The sequence below is a fragment of the Natator depressus genome, chromosome 1, assembly GCF_965152275.1.
Source record: "Natator depressus isolate rNatDep1 chromosome 1, rNatDep2.hap1, whole genome shotgun sequence".
NCBI lineage: Eukaryota > Metazoa > Chordata > Testudines > Cheloniidae > Natator > Natator depressus.
The window spans coordinates 2,282,586-2,300,754 of NC_134234.1; the positions used below are offsets into that span (position 1 = coordinate 2,282,586).

An 18,169-nucleotide genomic window follows, 5' to 3' on the forward strand; every position below is an offset into this window, starting at 1 on the left:
GTTAGTCTGTATCTGTAAAAAGAACAGGAGGACTTGTGGCACCTTAGATACTATCACATTTATTAGAGCGTAAGCTTTCATGGGCTACAGCCCACTTCATCGGATGCACAGAATGGAACATAGAGTAAAAAGATAGATATATACATACAGAGAAGGTGGAAGTTGCCATACAAACTGTGAGAGGCTAATTAGTTAAGATGAGCTATTATCAGCAGGAGAAAAAAAACTTTTGTCATGATAATCAAGATGGCCCATCTAGTTTGCATATTAATTCAAGCTCAGCAGTTTCTCCTTGGAGTCTGTTTTTGAGGCTTTTCTGTTGCAAAATTGCCACCCTTAAATCTCACACCTTCTTGTCATCTGTCTAAATGGGCCATCTTGATTATCACTACAAAAGTTATTTTCTCTTGCCAATAATAGCTCATCTTAATTTATTAGCCTCTTATGGCAACTTCCACCTTCTCTGTATATCTATATATCTATATATCTTCTTACTCTATGTTCCATTCTATGCATCCGATGAAGTGAGCTGCAGCCCATGAAAGCTTATGCTCTAATAAATGTGTTAGTCTCTAAGGTGCCACAAGTCCTCCTGTACTATTTCACTAGGAGGGTGGTGAAGCACAGGAATCGGTTACCTAGGGAGGTTTTAAAATCTCCATCCTTCGAGGTTTATAAGGTCAGGCTTGACAAAGCCCTGCCTGGGATGATTTAGTTGGGGATTGGTCCTGCTTTGAGCAGGGGGTTGGACTAGATGACCTCCTGGGGTCCCTTCCAACCCTGATATTCTATGATTCTAATTCATGCTGGCTTGACAGCCCTGTAGAAAGCTTCATGGGACCAATCTACAATCCCTGACACCGTGCCAATAGGCCTTATCTCTAACCAATAGAAGCTGCCTCTAAGGATAGTCAGGGCTGCTTAGCATCCTCGCACACTCCACCCCATCCTCTCTCGTGAGATTCCCTCAAAGGGACTAATTAGCCACCGTTATCCCTCAAGAATCAGGGCTGAGACTCCAAACCCAATTACCCCCATGAACAGTAATCCTCACATCACTTTCCCTCCACTCCCCTGCTACCGGTATTCAGGAGGCAGTGCACAATCAGTGAAAACGGCTCAAATCAGGTCTCTCTTTCAGCTGGCTGCAATGGGCCAGATCTCCAGGTGGTGTAAATGGGTATAACTGTCATGGCTCTCTGCCCATTTCTGACAGCTCAGGACTGAGCTTGATAAGTCTATTTTCAGGCAGAATTTTCATGGACAGTTCATAGTGCATCTAATGAGAGGAGTGTAGAGAAAAAGAAACATTGATTTGAACTGCTACAGAGCCCTCACTTACCACTAAAAACCTCTGTAATGGGAGTGGAATGGCTGCAGTGCAGGAGCCAAGAATAGGCTATTTGTCCCTCACTCTTTTTGTGCCATTAGCACAGGACACGTGAAGAACTAATGCTGAGAAAACACCACCTTGTCATGGTCCCATCAGACGGTTACTGATTGTTTTAATGGTTAGTTACAGGGGCAGGAAGTAGCCATGCTGTGGAACTGAACATACGCAACCAGCCGCACCATGGCAGCTTCCAACTGGACCACACCCCACCCCTCCACCTTCATCCTCCTTGGCATCCCGGGGCTGGAGGCGGTGCACATCTGGATCTCCATCCCTTTCTGCTCCATCTACCTTCTGTCCCTCCTGGGGAACGGCCTCCTCCTGGCTGTTATCAAGACCGAGCCGAGCCTCCATGAGCCCATGTACCTTTTCCTTTCCATGCTGGCGCTCGCCGACCTGATCATCTCCACCACCACCCTGCCCAAAACCCTCTGCATTTTCTGGTTCAGTGACCGGGCCATTCACATCAACGCTTGCCTGGCCCAGATTTTTTTGATTCACTCCGTAACTACCATGGAGTCCGGGTTTATGTTGGCCATGGCCTTTGATCGCTACGTCGCTATCTGTAACCCGCTGCGACACTCAGTCATCCTCACCAATCAGGTCGTAGCCAAGATAGGGCTGGTCATTGTGATGAGGGGGGCCGTGTTACTGGGCCCACACCCATTCCTGCTGAAGCAGCTCCCGTACTGCAGGACCAATGTCATTTCTCACACCTATTGTGAGTTCATGGCACTCGTGAAACTGGCCTGTGAGGACACGACAGTCATGAGTGCCTATAGTCTGGCAGTAGCATTTCTCGCCGGGGGGTTAGATTTTATCCTCATTGTCCTGTCCTACATCCTGATCCTCCGGGCTGTCTTCAGACTCCCCTCCAAGGAGGCGCGACACAAGTCGCTCAGCACCTGCAGCTCCCACGTCTGTGTCATGCTAGTGTTTTACACCCCTGCGATCTTCACCTACCTCTCCCACCGTTTCGGCCACATGGCTCCCCACATTCATATCCTCATCGCCAACATTTACCTGCTCTTTCCTCCCATGATGAACCCCATCATCTACGGGGTGAGAACCCCGGGGATCTGGCAGAGGGCGCTCCTCATCTTGGGCGTCAAACCAGCCTGAAGGCTCACGGGACGGGTCAGTGTCTGGGGAGCAAGGTCCATGCAGGTGACATCAGGGCCAGCAAGGCCGGGGATCCAGATGGCCCAGTCACCCCCCGATGTGGAAACCCACCTTAGCCTTGCTGAGCAGCGGGGCTAATAAACACGCTTGTCTGGGTCTGCAGTACAACACAGTTTTCATTTTTCACTGCTCTAGAACATCTTACTCATTAGTCATTTCCACCCGACCCAGCAAGATCAGAGCCTCATTGTGCAAGGTGCTGTATGACATACAGCTAGAAACCATCCCCGCCCCCTGAGATTCAATCTTGACAGACAAGATGGACTAATTGTGGGCAAGGCGGGATTGTGGTCACCCCACATCGCAGGTGAGGGATGTGTCCCTGGCATCCCAAGTACTTGTCCAAGATGACACAGGGAGTCTAAGACAAAGCCAGCAATTGCTTCAGTGCACCAGCCAACCTCTCTGATTGGGGGTGAGGGGTAAATGTCTCCTGGGAAAAGATTAACCCCTTTTGTGAGGGTCTTGCACCTGGTCTGGTCACTGTCAGGCAGAGGAGATTGTACTAGACTGGACTCCGGCCTGAGCCAGTGAACCCAGATCTGAGCCCTGGTCCAGAGCCTTGACCACAAGGCCAGGCACCTGATCTACCACATGGCAAATTCATGCTCATCTGGCTGCATCTCCCTGCACCCACCATGCACGCTCTCACTCCCAGGCAGTTGCCACTCTCGCCCCCACCACATGCCCTCTCACACCCAGCTGGCTGCCCCTCTCCCCTCTCATAATCTTTCACAGGTTCCCAGGCCAGAAGGAACCTCTCTAACTACCCCGTCTGACCCTCTGCCTGGGGATAGTAGGAGAGGCCTACGAAGGGGTAGGAGGGGTTCTCTCTACAGCAAAGAGCTTTGGGAAGACAACTATGACTGGGACTTGGCAGAGACCTAATGACTGGAAGTTGTAAAGGAATGTGGGGAGGGGGGTGTCTCTATGGACTGGGGGCAGAGTACAATAGGGCTGGCAACAAGGGGATTTCCTGAAGGACACTGAGTGGCTCAACAGTGTAGTACAGTTTAGCATTGCATCACAGGATCTACTACTAGTGAGGGGACCATGCCCGTCTCCTCTCCTCTCCACCATCCCCTCCTAAGGAGGTTTGCTGTGCGTTCACCTCTCAGCCCCACCTCCCTGCTAGGAGCCAGGCGCCTGCTGGTGCCTCTGGCCCAGCTCCTCAGTCTGCATATGGCACTGTTAATGTGTCTGGCATTTAATTGCTGCTCCTAGGGGGAAGGAAGAGGCCACACACATGACTGCATCTCTGGCCCCCATTCTGCTCACAGCGACCAAGCATGTTATGATGCTGCACTCCATATGTGTTATGAAAATATACTTATGAATATGAATATGACACAACTGGAATATGCTTCATGCAAAATACCTCATGTAATGTGTCATTAGAAAGGTTGTCATTTGCTGGATATGATTATTCTATTTGCATGCATGTATCATTTTTGTATAGGAAGTTAGGGATATTATCTTGTGTATTTGTATTTTATGTTCAAGACTTTGGGTCACTCCCTCTGCTTACACTTCAGGGTCTTCAATGGGGAAGCCAGACATGGCTTAATTGCCCATTAGCAGAAAATAAAGCTTAACCTTCCTGTGGATGTGTGGTCCAGCACATAAAGAATGGAGACTGGGGTCTTCAGGGACATGCCACCTGATACTGGAATCTATCTTAAACCTTGTACTTTTCCATGAGAAGCTGGGGAGGGGGTCAAAGTGAGACAAAGGACTTCTGCCATTTGCCAAATCTATATAAGGGGGTGAAGCAGGACAATGGAGGTGGCCAGTCATGAAGAAACTCCCTGTTTACCACCTAAGATGTCTGCTGGAATTAACAAAGACTGAACCAGGGGGAAGGATTGGGCACAGACTAGGAAGGAGTCTAGTCTGTGAAAGAAGCTTAATGGAACATCTCTGAGGGTGGGCTATTACTTATAACCAGTTTCTTAGTGTATTAAGCTTAGCCTTGCATGTTTGCTTTATTTTTCTTAATGACTTTCTTTGTTCTTGAGTAACAGCCGTGTTAGTCTGTATTCGCAAAAAAGAAAAGGAGTACTTGTGGCACCTTAGAGACTAACCAATTTATTTGAGCATGAGCTTTTGTGAGCTACAGCTCACTTTCCACAGTATGCATCCGATGAAGTGAGCTGTAGCTCACGAAAGCTCATGCTCAGATAAATTGGTTAGTCTCTAAGGTGCCACAAGTACTCCTTTTCTTTTTACTTTGTTCTGTCTGTTATTACTTAAATCCACTTAAATCCTCCTTTTATACTTAATAAAATCACGTTTGTTTATTAATAAACCCAGTGTAATTGTTACCTGTGGGGGCAAACAATTTGTGCATGTATCTCTTTCAGTGATAAAGAGGGCGAACACTTATGAATTTACCCTATATAAGCTTTATACAAAGTAAGGCAGATTTTTCTGGGGTTTAGACCCCCTTGGGTCTGGGTTTCTGAGTGCTGGAGATAGGTACCTTGTTGAGCTGTTTTCAGTTTAGGTCTGCAGCTTTCGGGGTGTGGCCCAGACCCTGGGTCTGCATTGTAGCAGGCTAGTGTGTTTGGCTCAACAAGACAGGGTTCTGGAGGCCCAGGATGGCAGGGAAAATGGGCTCAGTGGTAATTTCAGCACATCAGGTGACAGTCCTAAGGGGGTGTCTGTGACCGAACCCATCACATGTGTGTCTGCCTCTCTCAGCCACAAATCCCTCACAGAGGCTGGCCATGTGTTGGTGTCTCTAAACATTCTTCCCCACATAGGGGCCAGCCATGTGTCTGCATCTCTTGGCCTCATTCCCCTGACAGGATCCAGGCATGTGTCTGCATCTTTTTGCCTCATTCCCCTCATAGAGGGGCCAGGTGTGTGTCTGTCTTTTGGCTGTGTTCCCCTCCCAGGGGCCAGGTTGAGGCATGTGTCTGCATCTGTCTAATGCATTCCCCTCACAGCATCAAGGTGTGTGTCAGTACCCGTTGGTGCAGTTCCCCTCACATGGGCCAGGCCTATGCCCAAGTCTCAAAGGAGCCCTGTGTATGTCTGCATCTCTCAGCCCAATGGGCCAGTGTGTGTCTGTGTTTCTTGGGCCCATTCCTCCACCAAGTAGGGATGTGTGCCACTTACAATCCATTATTTGCAACAGTGTTGCCATCTATTTCAGGAATAGTGTGTGAATTAAACTGGAATCTGTTCAGGGTTTTGTTTTGGATGGTTTCCAGTCTATGTATGGTGCTATGCAGCTGTATAACTGATACCAAACATTAATATCTGTAGTGTATAGGATTAGAGTACTATCCCTTTGAATAGTTTGTGTGCTCTGTAACAGAGCTCAAAGTGTTCTACATTTCAGAAGCCACCAGAAACCAGCCAGTTTCTACCTGAGCCTTGAACTTCAGGGTATATTTACTAGACACAGTATTTTGGGACCCACCTGGGCCAGGTAATTTATTCACATTATTTTTGTTGTACAACAAACCATAGCTAAAAGCTGATATAAACCATTGAGAGTGATGGGTGACAGAGATCCCCACCAATGAGCCAGCCAGCACCCAAGCAGGGGGTATCATGGGAGCTGAGAGAAGAGGTTTCTTCCTTGGTCAGGAAGGGAAAGGAAGAGGTGCCTTCCTGGGTCAGGAAGGGAAGGTGGAGCCCCCATGGAGTCCATGATGACATTTCTATGATCACATACCTCTATGAGTGAATGGGTCAGAGGCCATGGTGATGAATGTTTTTTATTCCTAGATTAAATTAGACAGGCACACACTGCTCAGATTCCTTTCTGCTGGAAGTTACGGAGCACCCTCTCCCAGATCTGTTTAGTTTGCACCCCATACACAATAGGGTTTAACATGGGGGGCACCAGCAAGTAGAGATTGGCCACCAGGATGTGGACATGGTGGGGGACATTGTGGCCAAAGCAGTGGGTGAGGAACGTGAAGAGGGCAGGGATGTAAAACGCAAGGATGACACACAAGTGAGATGCACAGGTTCTGAAGGCCTTGAGACGGGCGTCAGTGGATAGGAGTCTGAGCACAGCTAGGAGGATCATAGCATAGGACACGGAGATGATAAACAAGTCAATCCCCACCACCATAAAAGCCACAAACAGGCCATAAATGACACTGACTGTAGCGTCCCCACACCTCAACTTCACCACGGCCATGTGCTCGCAGTATGAGTGGGAGATGAGGCAGCACTGGCAGAAGGGCAGCCTGCGGACAAGAAGGGAGAAGGGGCTCACCAGAAGGACCCCGCGTGCCAGCACCAGGCTCCCCCTTGTCACTATGGCTGGGACGGACAGGATGCTGGAGTGCCGGAGGGGGCAGCAGATGGCCACATAGCGATCCAAGGCCATAGCCATGAGTATGCCTGACTCCACTGATGAGAAGGTGTGGACGAAGAACATCTGAATGAGGCAGACATGGAACCCAATCTCCCTGGAGTCCAGCCAGAAGATGCTCAGCATTTTGGGCAGGGTGGACGTGGACAGGACCAAGTCGGCGATGGCCAGCATGGCCAAGAAGAGGTACATGGGTTATGCAGGCTTGGCTCAGTCTTTATAATGCAGAGAACAATGACATTTCCCAGCACGGCAATGACATACATGATGCAGAAAGGGAAGGCGATCCAGAACTGGGCCTCCTGCAGTTCAGGGATGCCGACCAGGAGGAAGACGGCAGGGTGGGAGCGGGTGCTGGTGTTCAGACATGACATGATGTACTGTTCTTCTCCTACCTAGGCTGGGAGGGCTTTTACCTTCTAAACAGGCAGCAAAGAACCCATGAGGGCTGATTCAATTCTTGGGAAACAGCGTGCAAGTGAGTTACTGAATATTGGATCAATTTCCTCTGTTCAAAATACCAGCTCCAGGCCCAGGACAGCAACTTACACAGAATCACTGGAGTTAGAGATTGTGGCAGCGCAGTCTGTCTCCTCAGGAGGCTGAGGTTTTTTGGTTTATTTGTTTCTCACCTTTGACATTTGATTCCCTTTCCTCTTCTGGCTTTCTGTGAGAACAATGAAGTGTTATGGGAAGTAGTACACTCTGAATCTTTTTCCTTTGTCCTTTGTCAATCAGTGCAGCATTCTGTCTCTCCCTTTTGATCCATCCCAGAAAACTAGGGAAAGGAAAGGACAAATAGGCAAATGCATAAACCTGGGTGAAAAAAACCAACTAGGATGGGTATTGGGCTACTAACAAATGTATGAGCCAGGTTAGCCAAACCTCGTTGGAGACACAGGTGCGGCCTTTTAGCAACAGGCAGCCCCAGCTGGAGAAAACAGGATTAAAACCCCAGAAGCCTCAGGAGAAGGGGACTAGTCAGAGAAGTTCAGATTCAGAGCTGGTTAGTGAGTCTCTCGTCAGGGTGGGCTGTAACTTTTGTGCCACTGTTTTTGAAACAATGGTGGCTGTCTTTTCTTTACAAGCTGACTTATTTTTGTACTGCTGAAATGGCTAGAAACCCCACCTGAGACTGGGACCACATTGTGCTAGGGCACTGTCCAGTTCCTGACCTAAAGAGCTTGCTGTTCAAATAGCAAAGACAGATACAAGATGGGAGGAGAAACAGAGGCACAGAGAGAGGACTTGCCAAAGTTCTCAGGTCAGTGAAAGAGCCAGGAATAGAGCTTTGGTTTCCAGTCCGATACTCTAGCCCCTAGATCCTGCTGCATCTCAATGCAGCTGCTTGTTCATTTTGAAAAAAATGGAAAAGACCTTCAGGTGCTGGCTCTTAGACACTATGGCTAGATGCTGGTGTCATCAGTGCACTCTCCCTCTCTCTCTTTCTCTCTTTTGCGGTGTGTGTGCGGGGTTCCAATAGGAATTAGCTCAGGGAATGTCTATGGCCTGTCTTATACAGGAGGTGAGACTAGATGTTCACAGTTGTCCTTTCTGGCCTTGTTATCTATGAAGAGGTAGCATTCCCCACCTGTCCATGTACTTTGGACAGTGCACACTTGTTCCCTCTGTTATATTTTCATAAGACTTGTATGTTTAAAGAACAGGAGTACTTGTGGCACCTTAGAGACTAACCAACGTATTAGAGCATAAGCTTTGGTGGGCTACAGCCCACCTCACCGGATGTATACAATGGAACATACAGTAAGAAGATATATATACACACACAGAGAAGATGGAAGTTGCCATACAAACGGTAAGAAGCTAATTAATTAAGATGAGCTATTATGAGCAGGAGAAAAAAAAACTTTTGTAGTGATAATCAAGATGGCCCATTTAGACAGTTGACAAGAAGGTGTGAAGATACTTAACATGGGGAAATAGATTCAATATGTGTAATGACCCAGCCACTCCCAGTCTCTATTTAAACCCAAGTTAACGGTATCTAGTTTGCATATTAATTCAAGCTCAGCAGTTTCTCTGTGGAGTCTGTTTTTGAAGCTTTTCTGTTGCAGAATTGCCACCCTTAAGTCTTTTACTGAGTGGCCAGAGAGGTTGAAGTGTTCTCCTACTGGTTTTTGAATGTTATAATTCCTGATGTCAGATTTGTGTCCATTTATTCTTTTGCATGGAGACTGTCCAGTTTGGCCAATGTACATGGCAGAGGGGCATTGCTGGCACATGATGGCATATATCACATTGGTAGATGTGCAGGTGAATGAACCCCTAATGGCGTGGCTAATGTGATTAAGTCCTATGATGGTGTCACTTGAATAAATATGTGGACAGAGTTGGCATCGGGCTTTGTTGCAAGGATAAGTTCCTGCGTTAGTGTTTTTGTTGTGTGGTGTGTGGTTGCTGGAGAGTATTTGCTTCAGGTTGGGGGGTTGTCTGTAAGCGAGGACTGGCCTGTCTCCCCTGTGAGAGTGAGGGATCATTTCTGAGGATAGGTTGTAGATCTTTGATGATGCTTTGGAGAGGTTTTAGTTGGGGGCTGAAGGGGACAGCTAGTGGCGTTCTGTTATTTTCTTTGTTGGGCCTGTCCTGGAGTAGGTGACTTCTGGGTACTCTTCTGGCTCTGCCAATCTGTTTTTTCACTTCAGCAGGTGGGTATTGTAGTTTTAAGAATGCTTGATAGAGATCTTGTAGGTGTTTGTCTCTGACTGAGGGATTGGAGCAAATGCAGTTGTATCTTAGAGCTTGGATGAACATGGATGAAGTGGATCATGTGGTGTGTCCTGGATGGAAGCTGGAGGCATGTAGGTAAGCATAGCAGTCAGTAGGTTTCCGGTATAGGGTGGTGTTTATGTGACCATTGCTTATTAGCACAGTAGTGTCCAGGAAATGGACTGCTTGTGTGGATTGGTCTAGGCTGAGGTTGATGTTGGGATGGAAATTGTTGAAATCATGGTGGATTTCCTCAATGGCTTCTTTTTCATGGGTCCAGATGATGAAGATGTCATCAATGTAGCGCAAGTAGAGTAGGGGCATTAGGGGACAAGAGCTGAGGAAGCGTTGTTCTAAGTCAGCCATAAAAATGTTGGCATACTGTGGGGCCATGTGAGCACCCATAGCAGTGCCGCTGACTTGAAGGTATACATTGTCCCCAAATGTGAAATAGTTATGGGTGAGGACAAAGTTACAAAGTTCAGCCACCAGGTTTGCTGTGACATTATTGGAGATACTGTTCCTGATGGCTTGTCGTCCATCTTTGGGTGGAATGTTGGTGTAGAGGGCTTCTACATCTATAGTGGCCAGGATGGTGTTTTCAGGAAGATCACGGATGGATTGTAGTTTCCTCAGGAAGTCAGTGGTGTCTCGAAGATAGCTGGGAGAGCTGGTAGCGTAGGGCCTGAGGAGGGAGTCTACATAGCCAGACAATCTTGCTGTCAGGGTGCAAATGCCTGAGATGATCGGGCATCCAGGATTTCCAGGTTTATGGATCTTGGGTAGCAAATAGAATAGTCCTGTTCCATTGTATGCATCCCATAAGTTTTCAATAACTCAGTTGATGGAGCTTCCACCATTTTGTTCCCCAAGAAGTCAATTTCACAGCCTACAGGTCTCACTGTCAGGAAACTCTTCCTGCCATTTAGCTTAAAATTTCCTTGTCTTAATTCCATCACAGTTCTCCTAGTCCTTGTTACTTAAATACATCTCCATTCCCTGCATGGAAATGGACCAAAACCAGAAAAATAAGAATACTCTATTTTCATTGCAAGGGGATGCTGTAAAGGCCAAAAACTATAACAGGGTTCAAAAAAAAGAACTAGATAAGTTCCTGGAGGATAGGTCCATCAATGGCTATTAGCAAGATGATCAGGAACTCGACCCTACACACTGGGTGTCCCCATATATCTGACTGACAGAAGCTGGGACTGGACAACACAGAATGGATCACTTGATGATTACCTGTTCTGTTCATCCCCTCTGAAGCACCTGTCATTGGCCACTATCCGCAGACAGGATACTAGGCTAGACAGACCCTTGGTCTGACCCAGCCTGGCTATTCTTTTGTTCTTTTGTCCGTGTTATTTTTGACTTAATTGGACAACAATAGGCCTGTGATCTATGAAGGTATTTATATAGCTCCTATCACTGTAATGTCTTTACATCTCCTGGATGTTAATTAATATCTCAACAAAGCACCCCTGAGAGAGAGAGAAATGTTTTTTTCCCATTTTACAGATGGAGAACTGAGGTACAGAGAGATGAAGTGATATGCCCATGGTCCATGGCCTTCAGCAAAAGACCAGGGAATAGCTACAAGAATGATTTCAAGGCTGAAAAGCACGCTTTACTGTCAGAGCCATCAGACTCTTAGTCTGTGTAGATTCAATTGACTCCCCTCGATGGAAAGCAAATCCATTATGTGAGGAGGGGTCTTTCATCTAGCAGACAAAGACATACAAGATCCAATGACTGGAAGCTGAACCGAGACAATCGGGAAATAGCGTGCATATTTTTAACAATGAGGGTAATTGACCATTTTAGCAACTTACTAAGGGATGCAGTGTATTCCCTATCACTTCAAACCCTTAAATCAAGGTTGAACTAGAGCATATCTTTTAGAAAGAGACACCCATGCACCAGGTACCGGGCGGGAGGCAGGAATCACTGGACGGAATTCTAGGGACTGTGTTGTACTGGACTAGATGATCAGACTGGTCCCTTCTGGCCTTAAAATGTGTAACCCAGAATTCTGAAAGTGATTTATTTCATAGTGATCAACTTTAGACTCCTTGGTTGGATCTAATTTTCAGAAAATGCTGAGCATCCATCTTCTGAGAGTAGAGCCCTTTGAGGCGCATCAGTAACTATAGTAACAAAGTAATAAATAATAATAATAATTAATAATGAACAACAACAACTACCTCGCTCCAAGATGGCACTTTTCACAGCAGATCTCCTAGCAGTTTAGGAACGGGTCAAGATCATCATCAACAATGAGAATGCAGTACATGTTTCAGCTAAATGTATAGGAGAGGTATCAAATTGATAGACAGTTCAGAGTAAAGGGTCCAAACCTGCAGTCCAATACGCAGACAGCCCCAGTAATATGGATACCCAATTAACTGACTACACCTCTAGTTCATTATGAAAAATATTCAAGAGACCAAATAACCAAAGATAGCCCATTTTATTGTCGAAGAAAAAGTAGTACAATACGAAAGGTAGACATACGTACCCCTCTTTTTGGGAAGCAATTCCAGTCTCGCAGCATGTCCATCTTATACAGTAGGTGTGCTTCAAAATACACCCCAAAACCGTTTATATTTATAGCACAATTGGTTACATATTAGAAAGCACTTTACATGTCACCAAAGATCCAACCCACCGCTTTATTAATTTGTTGTTCTGTACCTTACCTTGTTTCTGTTTTGGATGCTACATTCCAAACAATTTGCCCTTGAAGGTAACTGTACTAAGATATAGATAGGCTTGGAGACACTAGATTTTTATAAGTAAATGTTGATAAATATCAATTTTACCATACACACACTGACACAGAGACCCATTTGCAAAGGGGGTCCCCTGTTCTTTGAAAACATTTCTCATCAGCACCCTGACAAACTCACCATACCAAACACAAGTCTTACAGAATATTTATCCATACAAATAATATGTAAAGTATCTGCAGAAAGCTCATAACTTGTCAAGATTCATAATAGTCATTGTGAGATGTATGTACAGCTAATATTTAAGGAATAATGTATTTATATTGACAATGTGCTTTATGGGCTTGGAGTAGAAATAAGTCACAGGAGATACAGTAATGTGTCTCAATGATGGTCCATTCAGTCAAGGAAGAGCTGTCACCTCGACTGTCTGACTGGTGATGCAATGTAAGGTTCATCTTTAGCTTTGTACAAACACTACGACTTTCAATGTAAAATCATCAGAGGCAATGACAATTAATCAAAATCACTTAAAGGTGAAAAAAATAATTTAGAGCCAGACCTGGGTTCACCCTGCCTGTGACTAGAAACAAAAGGCTGTTTTCAGTCTATCACAGAGAAGGAAAAGCACTCTGTATCCATCCACAGAGGAAATGCTTTGCAGAGTGGTTTCAGAGTAGCAGCCGTGTTAGTCTGTATTCGCAAAAAGAAAAGGAGGACTTGTGGCACCTTAGAGACTAACCAATTTATTTGAGCATAAGCTTTCATGAGCTACAGCTCACTTCATCAGATGCATACTGTGGAAACTGCAGAAGACATTATATACACAGAGACCATGAAACAATACCTCCCCCCACCCCACTCTCCTGCTGGTAATAGTCTTTTCATGAACATTTGGATCCTGGTTCTTGTGAAACCAGCCAGTTCTGCAACAGAGTAAACTTGGGAGGCGGGCGGCGGGGAGAATCTGCTTTGTTAAATAGGAAAGGTAATCAATAATAAGTGTAGACCCAGGTTTGCATTTTATGATTTTCTTTTGCAATGTAACAATTTGTTTCCATCATTCTATCCTGTTTCTGGTTTTAAATCTTTATTCTTTCTTAAATAAACCGATTTTTGTTTTTATTACAAAAGCTCACAAGTGCCATGTGTCAAGGTTCCTTCCTCACTCTGAACTCTAGGGTACAGACGTGGGGACCTGCATGAAAACCTCCTAAGCTTACTTTTACCAGCTTAGGTTAAAACTTCCCCAAGGTACAAACTATTTTACCCTTTGCCCTTGGACTTCCACTGCCACCACCAAACTTTATCTGGGTTCCTGAAAAAACATAGTTTGGACACGTCTTTCCCCCGAAAATCCTCCCAACCCTTACACCCCACTTCCTGGGGAAGGTTTGATAAAAATCCTCACCAATTTGCATAGGTGACCACAGACCCAAACCCTTGGATCTTAGAACAATGAAACAGCATTCAGTTTCCTTACAAGAAGACTTTTAATAGAAGTAAAAAAAAATCACCTCTGTAAAATCAGGATGGTAGATACCTTACAGGGTAATTAGATTCAAAACACAGAGAATCCCTCTAGGCAAAACCTTAAGTTACAAAAGAGACACACAGACAGGAATAGTCATTCTATTCAGCACAGCTATTTTCTCAGCCATTTAAAGAAACCATAATCTAACACATACCTAGCTAGATTACTTACTAAGAGTTCTAAGACTCCATTCCTATTCTGTCCCCGGCAAAAGCAGCCTACAGACAGACACAGACCCTTTGTTTCTCTCCCTCCTCCCAGCTTTTGAAAGTATCTTGTCTCCTCATTGGTCATTTTGGTCAGGTGCCAGCGAGGTTACCTTTAGCTTCTTAACGCTTTACAGGTGAGAGGATTTTTCCTGTGGCCAGGAGGGATTTTAAAGGCATTTACCCTTCCCTTTATATTTATGACAGTAACACAGGAGTGGTAGTTTAAGGTAAGACTGATAAACAGGGCAACACTGCTTTTCAAGGGCAAGGAATCTGGGATGTCTGTGAATAGCCAGTATCAGGGGATGTTTATCACAGAGGACTGATTCAAAGGGATTTGGGGACTCCGGTGCTCCTATTATTAACTTGCGATGCAAAGTCAGGGCTGGCTCAGAGGAGAATTCTTGAGTGTCAGGGAGCTTATTATTAGCCTCCATAAGAGAGGTTCCCTCTCACTGAGGCAGGAGCTAATAAAGTGACTCACCATCCTGGATGTCCTGAGAACTGTCACTCACAGGCACAAATTGACGAAAAATATTTCCATTAATGATAATCAAAACACAAATTGTTAACATCAAAGGTCAAAATATACAAAGTAAAGAGTCTTAAATCAAACACTCACATGGTCTCAAGTAGCCTGGCTGTAAATTTCAAAGTTATACTACTTTACGTTCTTGAATCTCAGTGTCTGCTGTCATTGCTTATTTATTGTCTGACCCACCCCCCAGTTTCCTGCAACTGTGAAAATTTAAATCAATAAACATTTCAAAAAATGCAAAATAGTTAAGGAAATATAAATTGATGAAAAAAATTAAAATGCTTAAAAAGAGAGAGATTATCCTTCAAAACGATAAAAAAATAAAAACTGAATTCTGCCAACCCTAGGCATCCAACCTCTCACAGTCTCCTGTTTTCGAATGCCAAAGCTGACGTCAGCTGTGCAAAGTGTAGTGGGGCCCTCGACAAGGCTGGACACAATTGTGGGAAGAATGTTCAGAGCTGTGAGCTGCCACGTGAGTGAACCCCTCCGCAGGGTGATCTTTTCCCATACATGCTCCTGTCAGCCGGCTGAGCCCCCCCGTCTCCCTTGGCGTAATGGCTGAAGAGACTCAGCCATGAAGAAGTCAGTTTCCCCAAGACCCCTGACTCACCACCAATCCCCCTTGCAGTAACACAATGCGAGTTCAGCTCATCCACTCAGAGGAGGATGAACTCGGATCCAGCAGCATGAGACACCCAGCTGCAGGGGCTGGAGAGTGGGAATAGCTTTATATACAGCCAGAGGGTGTCCCCATGGAGGTTCCTCACCAGCTGGAGTCTGTCTCTCTGGGCCACTGACACAGCTGAGGGAGCCAAAATACACCCAGCGGTGAATCGTATCAGGAAATAGTAACCCTCCTCGCCTGTGAATGAGACACGAACACCAACTCCTTTAAAATGCGAGAGAAGAAATAAAAGGACACTGAAGTGAATTTTAGTTTTCTCCTTTTCTGCTGGGTGGACCCAATACCCCGTTTTCACTAGCATCTTTGACAATGGGATCATAGCTCTGGGGAGGAGCATTTCTTGGATGGGTACTATCGAACCTGTCTGTCTATCTTTACTGCATTCCTCATAGACGCATGGTGTTGTACTCTGCTAGCTGCAGCCAAATACAATACAAAGGTCCCACATAAATAATAGGATTTTTTTAAATTGGTATTATTCATTGACAGTGAAAGAGATGGGTTTTTTCTTATAAAGGACAGTATCACAGGAACATGTGAATCACCTACAAAGCTCTTGGACTCAGTGATCTCTTGTGGCAATAAGTGATCTGAAAGTATGTTTCCTGGATTCATAGATCCCAAGGCCAGAAAGGACCATTGTAATCATCTAGTCTGACCTCCCCTAAACAGGCCAGGAACTTCCCCAAAATATTTTTGGAGCCGATCTTTTAGAAAAAACATCCAATCTTGAATCAAAAATGGTCAGTGATGGAGAATCCACCATGATCCTTAGCAAAGTGTTCCAGTGGTTAATTACCCTGACTGTTAAATATGTTCACTTTATTTCCAACCTGAATTTGTCTAGCTTAAACTTCCAGCTATTACCTTTTTCTGTTAGACTGAAGAGCCCATTATTAAATATTTGTTCCCCATGTAGGAACTTATGGTCTGTAATCAAGTTCCCCCTTAACCTTCTCTTTTTTAAGATACATAGATTGAGCTTATTGAGTCGATCATTGAAAGGCAGGTTTTCTAATCCTTTAATCATTATTGTGTCTTTTCTCTGAACCCTTTCCGACTTATCAACCTCCTTCCTGAATCGTGGACTCCAGAACTGGACATGGGATTCCAGCAGTGGTCACAGCAGTGCCAAATAGAGAGGTAAAATAACCTCTCTGTGCCTGCCCAAGATTCCTGTTTATTTATTCAAGGACTGCATTTGTCCTTTTGGCCACAGTGTTATGCTGGGAGCTTGTGTTCAGCTGATTATTTCCCATGACACCCAATTTACATTTGGTTATATGAAAACACATCATATTTGCTTGCGCCTAGTTTACCAAGGAATGAGATCGCTCTCTATCGGTGATCTGTCCTCTTCATTCTTTGCTGTTCCCCCAATTGTTGTGTTATCTGAAAATACAACTAATAATGATTTTATGTTTTCTTCCAGGTTACTGCAGAACTGGAATTAATTTGCAAACTGGACACCATTAAATTAGGCTTGAATAAGGACTGGAAGTGGATGGGTCATTACACAAACTAAAAACTATTTCCCCATGCTAATCCCGCCCCCCCAGTGTTACTCACACCTTCTTGTCAGCTGTTTGAAATGGGCTATCTCATTATCACTACGAAAGTTTTTTTTTTCCTGCTGATAATAGCCCACCTTAATTGATTAGTCTTGTTAGAGTTGGTATGGCAACACCCATCTTTTCATGTTCTCTGTATACCTATATCTATATATATCTACATATCTTCCTACTGTATTTTCCACTCCATGCATCTGATGAAGTGGGGTTTAGCCCACAAAAGCTCATGCCCAAATAAATGTGTTAGTCTCTAAGGTGCCACAAGTACTTCTTGTTCTTTTTGCTGATACAGACTAACACAGTTACCACTCTGAAACCCGTCAATATTCAAGTTGTGTAATTAGAAAAGTGTACTCTAATTGTGTAATTAGAAAAGTGCACCATCCACTTTTCACCACAGGCCTGGCCCTCTGTCCCTCCTCTTCCCCTTGAGGTCCCCCCATGCCAAGCCAGAAGCTGAAGCTGCCCCAGGTAACCTGATTGTTTTCAAGGTTAGTTACAGGGGCAGGAAGCAGCTGTGCTGCGGATCTGAACGCACCCAACTGGACAACGACCCACCCCTCAACATTTATCCTCCTCGGCATCTCAGGGCTGGAGGCGGCGCACGTCCGGATCGCCATCCCATTCTGCTCCGTCTACCTTCTGACCCTCCTGGGGAACGGCCTCCTCCTGGCTCTTATCAAGACCGAGCTGAGCCTCCACAAGCCCATGTACCTTTTCCTTTCCATGCTGGCGCTCGCTGACCTGGTCATCTCCACCACCACCCTGCTCAAAGCCCTCTGCATTTTCTGGTTCTGCAACTGGGCTATTCACACCAATGGTTGCCTAGCCCAGATTTTTTTTGATTCACTCACTACCATGGAGTCCGGGTTCATGCTGGCCATGGCCTTTGATCGCTACATCGCTATCTGTTATCGGCTGCGACACTTGGCCATCCTGACCAATTGGTCCATAGCCATCACAATACAATTTTCCCAATACCCATCACATGTGCAACACGTGACCCTGTGAAAATATCCCTCTCATTTTCCGTGTTCAGCTAACGTCACCTGCAATTTCTGTTTGTCAGACCTCAGTCTCACACACATTACTGGATCAACAGACTTTTGCCACAGTATCTGGGGAACCATTCATCCCATAAGTCATCATCAACATCTTCATGGCAAATCTGGAAGTAATGTAGCCTCTTTGCAAACCGAGCGCTGCCTGGATCAATCTCTGGGAAGGTGTTTACGGTGATCTAGCTGTATATTCAC

General features: G+C 45.3%; 2 protein-coding genes across 2 annotated transcripts; one reads left to right on the forward strand and one right to left on the reverse strand.

Moving 5' to 3' along the window:
• Window positions 1-1,573: 1,573 nt before the first annotated feature.
• On the forward strand, window positions 1,574-2,515 carry LOC141996788 (olfactory receptor 52K2-like). The gene has a single exon (XM_074969118.1). It carries the CDS (start codon window positions 1,574-1,576, stop codon window positions 2,513-2,515), a length of 942 nt encoding a protein of 313 aa, XP_074825219.1.
• Window positions 2,516-6,341: 3,826 nt separating this feature from the next.
• On the reverse strand, window positions 6,342-7,288 carry LOC141996875 (olfactory receptor 52R1-like). Its single transcript, XM_074969206.1, is given in 2 exon segments — window positions 6,342-7,111; window positions 7,114-7,288. Coding segments are annotated over 2 exon segments (945 nt in total).
• Between the last annotated feature and the right edge of the window lie 10,881 nt (window positions 7,289-18,169).